Source organism: Ostrea edulis, chromosome 8 (genome assembly GCF_947568905.1).
Source record: "Ostrea edulis chromosome 8, xbOstEdul1.1, whole genome shotgun sequence".
NCBI classification, from domain to species: domain Eukaryota; kingdom Metazoa; phylum Mollusca; class Bivalvia; order Ostreida; family Ostreidae; genus Ostrea; species Ostrea edulis.
Genome location: NC_079171.1, coordinates 64,878,450 through 64,894,487, shown reverse-complemented (window position 1 = coordinate 64,894,487; position 16,038 = coordinate 64,878,450). Strand labels below are relative to the sequence as shown.

At 37.1% G+C, this 16,038-nt stretch overlaps 1 protein-coding gene across 2 annotated transcripts in view; it reads left to right on the top strand.

Annotated features, from left to right (window-relative positions):
• The window catches only part of LOC125662404 (toll-like receptor Tollo), a 16,001-nt gene extending 3,265 nt beyond the window's left edge, over nucleotides 1-12,736 (top strand). Inside the window, exons 2-3 of one of the 2 annotated variants that reach the window (XM_056146672.1) lie at nucleotides 2,662-2,951; nucleotides 8,965-12,736. In XM_056146672.1, the coding sequence (XP_056002647.1) occupies nucleotides 2,685-2,951; nucleotides 8,965-12,351 (3,654 nt within the window). In that variant the 5' untranslated portion in view covers nucleotides 2,662-2,684 and the 3' untranslated portion in view covers nucleotides 12,352-12,736. Of the gene's footprint in view, nucleotides 2,952-8,964 lie in introns of both variants that reach the window. The other variant, XM_056146673.1, reaches the window with a different exon arrangement.
• The last annotated feature ends 3,302 nt before the right edge of the window (nucleotides 12,737-16,038 follow it).

Below are 16,038 nucleotides of genomic sequence, written 5' to 3'. Positions count from 1 at the left end.
CTATACACAAAATATCGAGTCTCCTCCTTTCAGTCTTCAGACGCATGCGCATAGACAGTAAACAGTGCAGCATGTCGTCCAGAGAGAGAAAGTGTAGTTGATAGATCTAGAAATTTGACAGATTCTGTGAGAAAAGAGGTAAAATTAGAATGAGATAAAACTCATACGTGAAATAAAATTTACCTTGGTATCAGTTTGACCGTTGGAAAACAAAGAGCTCGAAGAAACACATGTAACTCAGTGGCGGATCTAGGATTTCCGAAGAGGGGTGTGAAAGTCAAAGATTAGCCAAAGTAATCGGCCATTCTGGTGCAAAATTTGGATTTTCATTCACAATCTGTGGGGTAAAAAGGGAGGGGGATCCTGGCCCCCTAAATCTGCCATTGAGACTAGCTGCGAAGACACCACGTTTAAAAGTAAGTGCTATTTTTATCTGAACACGACACGTGTTAGTTGTAAAAACATCGGTCAGTGGGAACATGGAAGGTTTCTGTTGAAATAATGATTTATAATTACTTATTATAAGGAGCAGGGAATAATCTTATACTTGAAAGGTGAGTGTGGACCCCCTTGAAGGGGAATTTAAATAATTTCCTACAGAACACCTTTGCTGTCATTCAAAACCACGTGATGTAAATAAGCATTCAAAAGTCCGAGTCAGCATGAAGAAACCTTTGAATTCCGAACGATCTTCAAAGCGCAGTTGAGAGTAAATTGATGCATCCCAATTATTCAAAATTGTCAGTATCGATATGAAATTTATCATTTTATCAATACATGGTTTTAAAAACACTTTATTAAAATGTGGAAAATGAGCTGTAGTATCTCTTTAACGTCCCTCTCGAGAATTCTTTACTCATATGGAGACGTCACCACTGCCGGTGAAGGGCTGCAAAGTTTCGGCCTATGCTCGGCACTTATATGGCCATTGAGCAGGGAGGGACCTTTACCGTGCCACAACTGCTGCGACACGGGAACTCGGTTTTTTTGCGGTCTCATCCGATCCATTTAGTCGCCTCTTACGACAAGCAAGGGGTTTCTGAGGACCTATTCTAACCCGGATCCCCACGGGGCCACACGGGGATGTCTACACGATAAATTACCAATATATCAAAACGACTTGAAAGGGGACCCAGAAGACAAGCCATTATGACATGCAGATTTTGATTTTTTTTTTTTTTTTTTTAAATGTTTGAAAATCAGCAGGACGGTCAGAAAATGATTGGTTCCTGATATCTGAGAGACACGTCTGGGAAATATATAAGGAAAGATTACTGTCCAGCAAGACAATAATTACTTAATCACCCAAATCACACATTGATGTGTCTGTTTTGAGGTTAAACAGTGTTTAAAATCATTAAGTAGTGGTAATATTATTGAACTATATAATATAAAATAATTTGCATTGAATTCAATTTTTGGTGACAAAATGACAGCTAATGCGCCGCCCCTTTAATTAGTCTTGTTAAAACTTCACGCATGCGTTCTTCTATAGCGATAGCTAACTATAGTCTGACGCCTATATTGAATGATTGTAAAACCTTCAGGCGATTTCATGCTTTGATGTAATTACATAAACCGATAAAGGAAATCGTATTTTGTGTTTAAATGTCTTGATATTCTCGCGAATCACTGACAGCCATGTAACAACCAAACACCGGACTCTATTAAGGTACTACTCTACATCGTCATAATGGCTGACTTCCTTTAAAAACATGGATGAAAAAATCGATATCAGCAATATCTAACTTTTCCTTTTCCATTTAAATACATAGCCGCTAGCTCAGTAGGTTAGAATACCGACTGCTGAACTGTAGGTCGCAGGTTCGAGTCCAGCAGGGGTTTTAAATTTTTTTTTAGATTACCTTCTACTAAAACTGTATTTTTTGACAAAATCAAGTAAATTTGAAAATGTTCAACCTCAAAATATTGTTGTACATATTCTCCACTTTCCATCTACAACAACTTTCTCTGGTGTAGCATACCTCCTTAACGAGTTATTTTTTTCTTCTTGAATTTCTATTATATTGTATTTTTATTCCTCTCTTATGGAAACCCCGGGGAATACAAGTTTCCACCATATTCACTTCAGGTGACATGGACACACCGCAAGTCAGGGTTAAGGAGGTATACCACACGCTCATAATGGCTGACTTCCTTATAAAACATGAATGTCAGAATGAAAATATAGATATCTGCAATATGTGTATATTCCTTCATGATTTGATTGCCTTTCTGGATAGCTAAGTCGGTTAATGTGTCAACTGTTCTTGGGTTCAAGTACAGCAGGGATGTTTGACCCCCCACCCCCACCCCCAATTACCATCTATTAAATCTACAAAGACTAAATTCAAAAGTTTGCAATTCAAAAAGCGATATTCTACATATCCTTCTCCCTTATAATTTTTTCTGGCGTGTTAATCCTCCTTAACAGAAGAAAACGTTGAACCGCATTCTTTAATGTAGGCCGTGTCCTTCACGTGTATTTTATTGCTTCAATCGACTGAAACCAAATACTCGCCCTTCACGCTTCACTGATTCTATCATTAAACTATCAAGTATGAAATTTACACGGGCGTTAGAATATTTCAACCCAGACGTTATGAGTTAGTAGCCGTAGTAAATACAATATTGATAGTTGCGTATTGTTATTTTTTTCAGCTTTCGATTGAACAATATTCAAAATGTTGGGGATCCGGCATTTAATCCTAGCAGTTGTTCTATGGAAGATATACGTCATCTTAGCGGGGAATTTTACCGTTTCCGTGGAATGGTATCCAGGGAAGTTCCGAACGTACAGCTATAATCGGAGCGCCTTGGGAGAGTGCGTGCTGTCCATGGAACAGGACGTTGTTCGGTGCATGCGTAATCACAAGTTTCAGCTTATTGAGGACCAATGGCGGTACTACCCTCAAAACATCACATATCTCGCCGTCAACTGTCTTAAACAGGTGAGTACATTGTTTATACACATATCTCACTGTCAGCTGTCTTAAACAGGTGAGTACATTGTTTATACACATATCTCACTGTCAGCTGCTTAAACAGGTGAGTACATTGTTTATACACATATCTCACTGTCGTCTGTCTTAAACAGGTGAGTACATTGTTTATACACATATCTCACTGTCAGCTGTCTTAAACAGGTGAGTACATTGTTTATACACATATCTCACTGTCAGCTGTCTTAAACAGGTGAGTACATTGTTTATACACATATCTCACTGTCAGCTGTCTTAAACAGGTGAGTACATTGTTTATACACATATCTCACTGTCAGCTGTCTTAAACAGGTGAGTACATTGTTTATACACATATCTCACTGTCAGCTGCTTAAACAGGTGAGTACATTGTTTATACACATATCTCACTGTCAGCTGCTTAAACAGGTGAGTACATTGTTTATACACATATCTCACTGTCGTCTGTCTTAAACAGGTGAGTACATTGTTTATACACATATCTCACTGTCGTCTGTCTTAAACAGGTGAGTACATTGTTTATACACATATCTCACTGTCAGCTGTCTTAAACAGGTGAGTACATTGTTTATACACATATCTCACTGTCAGCTGCTTAAACAGGTGAGTACATTGTTTATACACATATCTCACTGTCAGCTGTCTTAAACAGGTGAGTACATTGTTTATACACATATCTCACTGTCGTCTGTCTTAAACAGGTGAGTACATTGTTTATACACATATCTCACTGTCAGCTGCTTAAACAGGTGAGTACATTGTTTATACACATATCTCACTGTCGTCTGTCTTAAACAGGTGAGTTCATTGTTTATACACATATCTCACTGTCGTCTGTCTTAAACAGGTGAGTACATTGTTTATACACATATCTCACTGTCAGCTGTCTCAAACAGGTGAGTACATTGTTTATACACATATCTCACTGTCGTCTATCTTAAACAGGTGAGTACATTGTTTATACACATATCTCACTGTCAGCTGTCTTAAACAGGTGAGTACATTGTTTATACACATATCTCACTGTCGTTTGTCTTAAACAGGTGAGTACATTGTTTATACACATATCTCACTGTCGTCTGTCTTAAACAGGTGAGTACATTGTTTATACACATATCTCACTGTCAGCTGTCTTAAACAGGTGAGTACATTGTTTATACACATATCTCACTGTCAGCTGCTTAAACAGGTGAGTACATTGTTTACTTACATATCTCACTGTCAGCTGTCTTAAACAGGTGAGTACATTGTTTATACACATATCTCACTGTCGTTTGTCTTAAACAGGTGAGTACATTGTTTATACACATATCTCACTGTCGTCTGTCTTAAACAGGTGAGTACATTGTTTATACACATATCTCACTGTCATCTGTCTTAAACAGGTGAGTACATTGTTTATACACATATCTCACTGTCAGCTGTCTTAAACAGGTGAGTACATTGTTTATACACATATCTCACTGTCAGCTGCTTAAACAGGTGAGTACATTGTTTACTTACATATCTCACTGTCAGCTGTCTTAAACAGGTGAGTACATTGTTTATACACATATCTCACTGTCGTTTGTCTTAAACAGGTGAGTACATTGTTTATACACATATCTCACTGTCGTCTGTCTTAAACAGGTGAGTACATTGTTTATACACATATCTCACTGTCATCTGTCTTAAACAGGTGAGTACATTGTTTATACACATATCTCACTGTCAGCTGTCTTAAACAGGTGAGTACATTGTTTATACACATATCTCACTGTCGTCTGTCTTAAACAGGTGAGTACATTGTTTATACACATATCTCACTGTCGTCTGTCTTAAACAGGTGAGTACATTGTTTATACACATATCTCACTGTCAGCTGTCTTAAACAGGTGAGTACATTGTTTATACACATATCTCACTGTCAACTGTCTTAAACAGGTGAGTACATTGTTTATACACATATCTCACTGTCAGCTGCTTAAACAGGTGAGTACATTGTTTATACACATATCTCACTGTCAGCTGTCTCAAACAGGTGAGTACATTGTTTATACACATATCTCACTGTCGTCTATCTTAAACAGGTGAGTACATTGTTTATACACATATCTCACTGTCAGCTGCTTAAACAGGTGAGTACATTGTTTATACACATATCTCACTGTCAGCTGTCTTAAACAGGTGAGTACATTGTTTATACACATATCTCACTGTCAGCTGCTTAAACAGGTGAGTACATTGTTTATACACATATCTCACTGTCAGCTGTCTTAAACAGGTGAGTACATTGTTTATACACATATCTCACTGTCAGCTGTCTTAAACAGGTGAGTACATTGTTTATACACATATCTCACTGTCAGCTGCTTAAACAGGTGAGTACATTGTTTATACACATATCTCACTGTCGTTTGTCTTAAACAGGTGAGTACATTGTTTATACACATATCTCACTGTCGTCTGTCTTAAACAGGTGAGTACATTGTTTATACACATATCTCACTGTCAGCTGTCTTAAACAGGTGAGTACATTGTTTATACACATATCTCACTGTCAGCTGCTTAAACAGGTGAGTACATTGTTTACTTACATATCTCACTGTCAGCTGTCTTAAACAGGTGAGTACATTGTTTATACACATATCTCACTGTCGTTTGTCTTAAACAGGTGAGTACATTGTTTATACACATATCTCACTGTCGTCTGTCTTAAACAGGTGAGTACATTGTTTATACACATATCTCACTGTCATCTGTCTTAAACAGGTGAGTACATTGTTTATACACATATCTCACTGTCAGCTGTCTTAAACAGGTGAGTACATTGTTTATACACATATCTCACTGTCGTCTGTCTTAAACAGGTGAGTACATTGTTTATACACATATCTCACTGTCGTCTGTCTTAAACAGGTGAGTACATTGTTTATACACATATCTCACTGTCGTCTGTCTTAAACAGGTGAGTACATTGTTTATACACATATCTCACTGTCAGCTGCTTAAACAGGTGAGTACATTGTTTATACACATATCTCACTGTCAGCTGTCTCAAACAGGTGAGTACATTGTTTATACACATATCTCACTGTCAGCTGTCTTAAACAGGTGAGTACATTGTTTATACACATATCTCACTGTCAGCTGTCTTAAACAGGTGAGTACATTGTTTATACACATATCTCACTGTCAGCTGCTTAAACAGGTGAGTACATTGTTTATACACATATCTCACTGTCAGCTGTCTCAAACAGGTGAGTACATTGTTTATACACATATCTCACTGTCGTCTATCTTAAACAGGTGAGTACATTGTTTATACACATATCTCACTGTCAGCTGCTTAAACAGGTGAGTACATTGTTTATACACATATCTCACTGTCAGCTGTCTTAAACAGGTGAGTACATTGTTTATACACATATCTCACTGTCAGCTGCTTAAACAGGTGAGTACATTGTTTATACACATATCTCACTGTCAGCTGTCTTAAACAGGTGAGTACATTGTTTATACACATATCTCACTGTCAGCTGTCTTAAACAGGTGAGTACATTGTTTATACACATATCTCACTGTCAGCTGCTTAAACAGGTGAGTACATTGTTTATACACATATCTCACTGTCAGCTGTCTTAAACAGGTGAGTACATTGTTTATACACATATCTCACTGTCGTCTGTCTTAAACAGGTGAGTACATTGTTTATACACATATCTCACTGTCAGCTGTCTTAAACAGGTGAGTACATTGTTTATACACATATCTCACTGTCAACTGTCTTAAACAGGTGAGTACATTGTTTATACACATATCTCACTGTCGTCTATCTTAAACAGGTGAGTACATTGTTTATACACATATCTCACTGTCAGCTGCTTAAACAGGTGAGTACATTGTTTATACACATATCTCACTGTCAGCTGCTTAAACAGGTGAGTACATTGTTTATACACATATCTCACTGTCAGCTGTCTTAAACAGGTGAGTACATTGTTTATACACATATCTCACTGTCAGCTGTCTCAAACAGGTGAGTTCATTGTTTATACACATATCTCACTGTCAGCTGCTTAAACAGGTGAGTACATTGTTTATACACATATCTCACTGTCGTCTGTCTTAAACAGGTGAGTACATTGTTTATACACATATCTCACTGTCGTCTGTCTTAAACAGGTGAGTACATTGTTTATACACATATCTCACTGTCGTCTATCTTAAACAGGTGAGTACATTGTTTATACACATATCTCACTGTCAGCTGTCTTAAACAGGTGAGTACATTGTTTATACACATATCTCACTGTCAGCTGTCTTAAACAGGTGAGTACATTGTTTATACACATATCTCACTGTCGTCTGTCTTAAACAGGTGAGTACATTGTTTATACACATATCTCACTGTCAGCTGTCTTAAACAGGTGAGTACATTGTTTATACACATATCTCACTGTCAGCTGTCTTAAACAGGTGAGTACATTGTTTATACACATATCTCACTGTCAGCTGTCTTAAACAGGTGAGTACATTGTTTATACACATATCTCACTGTCGTCTATCTTAAACAGGTGAGTACATTGTTTATACACATATCTCACTGTCAGCTGTCTTAAACAGGTGAGTACATTGTTTATACACATATCTCACTGTCAACTGTCTTAAACAGGTGAGTACATTGTTTATACACATATCTCACTGTCAGCTGCTTAAACAGGTGAGTACATTGTTTATACACATATCTCACTGTCAGCTGTCTTAAACAGGTGAGTACATTGTTTATACACATATCTCACTGTCGTCTGTCTTAAACAGGTGAGTACATTGTTTATACACATATCTCACTGTCAGCTGTCTTAAACAGGTGAGTACATTGTTTATACACATATCTCACTGTCAGCTGTCTTAAACAGGTGAGTACATTGTTTATACACATATCTCACTGTCAGCTGTCTTAAACAGGTGAGTACATTGTTTATACACATATCTCACTGTCAGCTGTCTTAAACAGGTGAGTACATTGTTTATACACATATCTCACTGTCGTCTGTCTTAAACAGGTGAGTACATTGTTTATACACATATCTCACTGTCAGCTGTCTTAAACAGGTGAGTACATTGTTTATACACATATCTCACTGTCAGCTGTCTTAAACAGGTGAGTACATTGTTTATACACATATCTCACTGTCAGCTGTCTTAAACAGGTGAGTACATTGTTTAAAGTTAGTTGGAAATACGAATCTGCAGTTTCTGCGATACTTAATCTAGAAATTACTCAAAAATCTATTTGTTAAACTATCAAGCTAATTTAGAAAACATTACGAAAATGAATAAATCAATAACTCGCATATTCTTTGTTAGAGTTCATCCTGTGTCATATTGGCAGTTACATTTCCCCCTCTCTGTTCCATTGTAATTTTTCTTCTTTTTAAAAATTTTATTTTATATTTTTGCTATTTCATTTATTTTACATTTCCTTTTCTTTTTTTATTTGCCATCCTTTTTAATGATCTTTTTGTATATATATTTTGTTCTTCACTTTTATGCATTTTTCTCTTCGTGATTGTCTCACCGAAGTTGCAATCTACCACCACGATAATCAACATTTCTAACGCTGCAACTAGATTATACATGTATATATCCTATTGTTTCCATTCTTGAGAACTTTTGCCCGCGTGACACTTATTTAATACGCGTCTTCAGTTTGATTGCACGGTGCACGTGCCTGAGCTTAGTTTTGCGATTAACGAATTGTCTCCCTTTTCGATGGGAATATACCAATCGGATCCATCCGCTCGTCCTTTTCCGTAACCGGTTCATTTGCGGTGACGGAAATAGCCGAGTAGTTACGATAGGAATATATACCCGTAAAGAGTCATAGAGGACTCTGAACACAAGTTGCATTTTAGTACAACTGTATAGTTTAAGAGAAACAGTTTTCTTTCAGAGAAAGAAACTTTCCCAATCAGAGTCCAAACTTTATCTTCTTTTACAGGAGTACTATTCTTCTCCAAGGCATGTCTGTATATGTAAAAGAGGAAAACAAGCCGCTAGCGCTCAACATTCCCGGCAACATGACGAATTTTACTACTGCCAGCTTCGGAAACTATCAAACAAAATGTTCGCCTCTCTCCGTAACTTGCAAGTATTAGATTTGTCGGACAATCTGATTATCAACATAGAAGGCGATGCTTTGAGATCAGTGACGTCATTGAAATATCTGGACTTGAGCAGAAATCCCATGCAAACTCTCGCGGCGGGATTTCTCTGCGATGCTCCTGGACTTGAGATTTTACTGATGCAAGGGACCCATTTCCATGGATTCCCCATCCATATCTTTGATTGCTACGGAAAACTTCTAAACCTCTCCTATATTGACTTCAGTGATAGCCTAATGCATTCCATTCCCCACAATGCATTTCGAAACATTCCGAATGTGCAGGCACTCAATTTGACGTCCAACAATATTAATAATAGTCTGATTCTGCGCGACGCCTTTGTGGGACTAACACAGTTAGTATCTATCGACTTTACTGAGAACGATTTAACATCGATACCGGAAACACTCTGCATTCACGCGCCACAACTACGATATTTATACATGTGCGAAAACAGATTGACAGTGTTTGATTTTCAGGCCATAGAAGCGTGTCAGAATCTTCTATTTCTAGATTTGTCGCATAACGATATCAAAAGTTTGGTAGGAGCCATTGAGCTACCGTCTCCCTTGTTAACTCTCCGAGTGTCGAAGAACTTTATTAGCGAGCTGTCCGATGACGGTTTTCTTCGTGGGGCGGGAAATTTGACGACACTTGATTTATCTATGAACATAATCAACCGAATTTCTGCCAATGCATTTCAAGGACTTTCCTCTCTTCAGAAACTAGACATATCCGACAACTCGCTGAAAAATTCCACATTGCCCCCCTTCTCACTACTACAATCCCTAACAGAACTCGACATCAGTGTCAATTCTTTCAACACTATCCAGTCGGGGTTCTTCAATGGATTGAACAACTTGAAGGTTTTGAATTTGTCTCGAAATGATTTGGAACTTTTGCAGGACCGTGCTTTTGACGGCCTGGGACGTCTAACAACTCTAGACCTACGTCATAACCACATCTTAAAATTTCCAGACGGGGTTTTCTCGCCTTTGACGGGGCTCAAAACATTACTTCTGTCTCAAAACAGAATCTTGACTTTGGATACTGTGAACTTTCCGAAATCCATTGTCACCTTGGATATAGAGGAAAACAGATTAGAACATTTTCCAAATTCTCTTTCAGACACAAACGTCAAAGAAGTGAATTTGGATTTTAACGAAATCTCGGTGTTAGCCATGTCACCGACGATGAATTTTTCATCCATCACCTCGCTGTCACTATTCAGAAACAGACTCAGAAATTTTGAGGAAAATTCGTTTCAAACATTTACTAATCTTCAGCATCTAAATCTCTCTGATAATCACCTCGTTCTAAATCTATCACGTGATTATTTTGGCGGTGCTGATTCGTTGATTACATTGGACCTATCACGAAACGCCATACAAAGCATCAACGGAATGTTCGCAACCTTTACGTCCCTGTACAAGCTTCAAACACTCGATCTCTCCAGAAATCCGATAACACATGTCAAAAATCTGATACCTCAACTTCTAAATATGAATGCTTTTCAGGACATTAGTCTTCAAAACATTTATCTCTCGTTTTGTAACATCTCTCATGTTTCCGAGGATGTGTTCGATGGGTTCCCGTTTTTAAATTGGGTGGATTTATCCGGAAACAAGTTAACTGGGATAAAACCCTTCAAGACACCTAGTTTAAACACGGTTTACAAACTCACAAGAAATCCATTTCAGTGTTCCTGCTCGATGAGATGGCTGACAGAAAATAACATAAAAATGAACGACGCGTGGATTTCTACCCACCATTATGTGGTAGGCAATTGTATCGTGTTCCCGAAAAATTACACAATGAAAATCAGAGAAGTACCCAAGTTCAATTTCCTTTGTAAAACACAAGACGAATGTCCTGAGAAATGTTCTTGCTTGGGAACTTCTGAAAGCAACAACACGGCGGTGTCCATATGCACTGCTGTCACCCGTGTTCCACACGAGATACCCAGGACTTCAGTACGAATATACCTAGACGGAAATTCTTTGTCGATTCTAAATTTCACGAAACGAATACATGATTCTTTTTTAACCGAGGAGCTCTACATTAATAATAGCAATGTGAAATTTCTAAGTAGAGATTTTTTCCGACCATTTATAGCCCTGAAAAAGTTGGTTTTATCTGATAATAACATAGAAAAGTTACCAATGAATATTTTTGCCGATCTGAAAAACCTTGAAGAATTGTATCTTAGAAACAATTCTTTACAGACATTTATATCCGAAGACATGCCTGCTGCAAAAGATTTGAAGTTGTTAGATATTAGCCATAACAAAATAAGCCACCTTGATCCCAGTGTTCTTGAGAATATGATAGGAAAGATATATCTAAATTGGATTTTCATCGGAAGTAATCCCTATATATGTAATTGCCAGAACCAAGCTCTGCGATACTGGATCGATGAACACATAAGCCGGATTCTTGACCGCGATTCAGTCTTTTGTCAAAATAATCGAGAATTGCTTCGTATTGAAAAAGAATATTTTACCTGTGTGACCGATACGGCCACGTTGTCCTCCAGTCAGAAAAAAATAACTGTGACGTCAGTGATTCTTGTGTGCGCTTTGTTACTTGTGTTTGTTTCCTGCTTCTATTTCCGACGTGACATCATCGCTGTTATGGGTACGAAACTAAACATCAAATGCTTACGTCATAAGTACGACGATCACAAAGTTTACGACGTATTTTTGATGTATGATTTCAATGACCCCAAGGGATCTGATTGGACCAACAAAGAGCTCCTTCCAAGGTTGATTCAAAATGGCTACAAATTCACGACTTCGGAATCGGTGGATTTGGCGAATAGTCTTCTCCTAACTGTGAATACAAATCTACAGGACAGTAAATGTGCTGTATTCGTGGTAACGAAATACATATCTAACAATCAGTACTGTATGAATTGCTTCCGGGTTGCCTTCAGGCATGCGCAGGAGCATGCTAATTTTAAATTGATTGTAGTAGTCGTCGGTGACATAGATCATTCCATTTTGGAACCGGAACTGAGAAAACGTTTGTCAACCGGAAATTACATCACGGCGCGTTCCCGATTCGTATGGGAAAGACTAGCGTACGAATTACCGGAAAAGCGTCATCGTTTGGAGCCTTTTAGTCACGACAATGAAGGTGAAGAATTCGACACTGGTGTTATCGTGTATAAAGCAGCAGGACCCGGATGTACAGATGAATATGACTCTGTACAAATAAGATAAAAATATCTTGAGACGTTTCAGATAGAGATAATGTTTGGAGAGAGAGAGACAGAGAGAGAGAGAGAGATTTTCATTACATTATTCAGCCTGAGTAGGTAATATTTGCTTCATAATAAACAAAATAGTGTGTTCTTGAATCCAGTTGTAAGTAAAGAGTCACATGACACGGAAATTGAATTACACATATATACGTGTGATGAATGTTTATTGAGAAAGTATCGTATGTACAGTGTGTGTTTTGTATATTATCAGTGCATTTCTTGTTGTAAAGATTTCAATTCCAGATTAAAGTTTGTTAACAATGCTTGCTACAAACTTTTTTCTTGTTGAAGAAATATGAAAATGAAAGAAGTTTTGTTTTTGTGAGTAAAATGAATACAATTTATCTTTTGGATATTTAATTTCATGATTTTAAGATTAAGAGCAAAACAGTGGAGAAAATGTGTATAAAATCATTTAGTGAGGTTAATATATTTCAGCCTTTGGACATCATAGAAGATTTACAGGAATATTATATTTCAGTCGATAGAGTGAAGTTAAGTCAACTATATTAACTCATGAATCCATTTGTTTTGTATCAAGTTGCCTTAAAGGAACATGGACACGATTTGAGCTGAACATATTCAAATTCTATTTTTTTTTTTCATTTTTATTGTTTACAATGCTTAACTGAAGTATTTCTAATGGTCAACCAAAATTTGAATATCAAGTGTTGAGTTACAAGTGAGATACAACACTCACAATTCTTTGTTATGTAAACAAGGTTCGTGCTATGTTTTTGTTTACATTTAGACCGTTTGATAGAAAATAGCATGTTTAAAACAAAATGGGATGTGCCAAACACTTTAAACTGTTTAATTGTGTTCAGAATTGACTTGTAATTTGCAAAATCTGCTTTTTTACGAAACCTTTACCAGTACAGTGACCCCCCGCCACATTGCCTCCTATTTTAATGCCACCCCCGCATATCGCCAAAAAAGTTCAAAGTCCCGTTCACCTCGATATGTAAAACCCCGTTATAACGCCATCCCCCGCATACCGCCATCCGCCAACTTATTTACAGGTACGAATTGTTCAATTACCGTTATAATCACCCCCGCTAATTATCGCCAATCAACGACAGGAACATTTCAATGAGCAGGCGTAAGCAATTATCCGCCGTTAGTCCTCCAGGTATCAAAGTTTGAGGCAGATAATAAGTTACGTAAATTATAATCAACTGAATTCATATATGCAGTATTGTTTTTGAAATCTGAGTATCGCGGGCACATCGAAATCTAAGCTTGTTGGATATAAAAGAAAAACTTGAAGTGATTAAATACCCCTACCATTACGAGTCATTGCCAACCACTGGACCCCGGGATTATCCAAGCAGTCAAAGCACTTTAATGTAGTACATAAAAGTTGTTTCATTTCTGATGACAGCTGTACACACACCCCCCTCCCCCGATATAATGCCACCCCCGTTATAATGCCAACATTGTCGAGGTACAAATGTTGGCGTTATAACGGGGGATCACTGTATATCTAACCTATGTAAACAAAAACATGACACAAACCTAGTTTATATGTCAAAGAATTGTGAGGTTTGTATCTCCTATGTACCTCGACAAATGACATTCAAATTTTTGCTGACTATCAGAAATACCTTAGTTAAGCATTCGAAAAATGAAACATGGAAAAATAAAATTTGAAAATTTTCAGCTCATATCGTGTCCATGTCCCTTTAACTCAAATGCCTACTATTTTAATTTTGGATGTAAATGAACAAAGAGGCATCACCTAGGCAGCGATTGGTTACCTCTATAAGATAAAGGCACCACGTGTCTTGAATTCAAGCATGAATATTAAAGGTGAAGATAACGAACAGTGATCAATCTCATAACTCCTATAAAGGTGAAGATAACGAACAGTGATCAATCTCATAACTCCTATAAAGGTGAAGATACCGAACATTGATCAATCTCATAACTTCTATAAAGGTGAAGATATCGAACAGTGATCGATCTCATAACTACCATAAAGGTGAAGATAACGAACAGTGATCAATCCCATAACTACCATAAAGGTGAAGATAACGAACAGTGATCGATCTCATACCTACTATAAAGGTGAAGATGACGAACAGTGGTCAATCTCATAACTCCTATAAAGGTGAAGATAATAAACAGTGATCAATCTCATAACTCTTATAGAGGTACATATGACGAAAAATGACCCATTTCATAACTCCGATATGGAATACAACGAACCGTGTTAATCTCACGACCCTTATAATGAAGACAATAAATAGTGATCAATCTCATGACCCCTATAAGAAAGACAACAAACAGTGATCAATCTCATAACTCCTATAAAGGCGAAGATACCGAACAGTGATCAATCTCATGACTCCTATAAGGAAGACAACGAACAGTGATAAATCTACAATAGACAAAACGTCATCGAAATGTCGAATTGAAGGCCACAACGAGATACTTTCCCGCGTAGACGTTTTTGAATAAATTCTGCTTCATATGAATATAGAAACAGGTCAGCTAACAAAGGAGCACAATTCATGCCCATAGGAATTCCAACAAACTGTTGGAAGACCTGATCACCAAAGACCATGAAGATATTGTCAATGAGGAACTCTAGCATATTTTTTTTATTTCAACTTCAGAGTACTTGTGAGTGGAATCAGAGTGGTGTTTAACAAAGTAAGTTTTTGAATGACTGATCACTAGATATAAATATTTCCGTTTTCCATTTTTGTTGAAGAATTAACTGTCTATGATGTCAAAAAGTCTAGTCTTTAATCTATCGTGAGGAATGGTCTTGTATAGTGTTGAAAAGTCATAGGTTTTAATGTTATTGATTTGGGGTAAGTTCTGCGATTTCAAGATTACTAAAAGTTCTTTAGGATTTTTTCTTTTTGAAATTGACATTGCTTTCATCTGCGACAATGAATATTTGTCTGTTGCAAACTAGATGGATCAAAGAGTGCATTGGTTTAACAGATTAGATAACAGTATGATGGGTTTTTTTAGAATCTAGGTTATATTTGTAAAAAAAAAAAAAAACACCACAAATACATGCAAATATAAACATAATCAATAAAATGTTTTCTTTGTTGTTTGGTGTTTATCAGGTGATGAAGGTAGCAATAATGACAGACAGATGCCATAACCTGCTAACTCAGGGTAATGCTTTGTTGTTTGGTGTTTATCAGGTGATGAAGATAGCAATAATGGCAGACAGATTGAATAAACTGCTAACTCAGGGTAATGCTTTGTTGTTTGGTGTTTATCAGGTGATGAAAGTAGCAATAATGGCAGACAGATTGCATAAACTGCTAACTCAGGGTAATGCTTTTTTCTGCAATGCTTGCTACAATCAGCACCCACTGAAGCAACAAAGAAAACATTTTATTGTTTAATTGAATGTAAAGACCAATTAAGCCACGCCCCTCCCTTTGACCGGAAGTTTGTAAATCAGAGTTCATTTACCTTGAAAATCCCGTATACAGTGACGATCTCCTGATTCCTGAAAATAATTAGTGACTTATCTTTTTATGCATTTCATTCAGTAATCACTTAAAGTTCAACAAAAGGCAAAAATGGAGAGTTGAAGAAAACACAATTACGTGCAACAGATATTCATATAAAACCCACGAATTCACAGACAGCATTTCTTATCAGTTTTGTT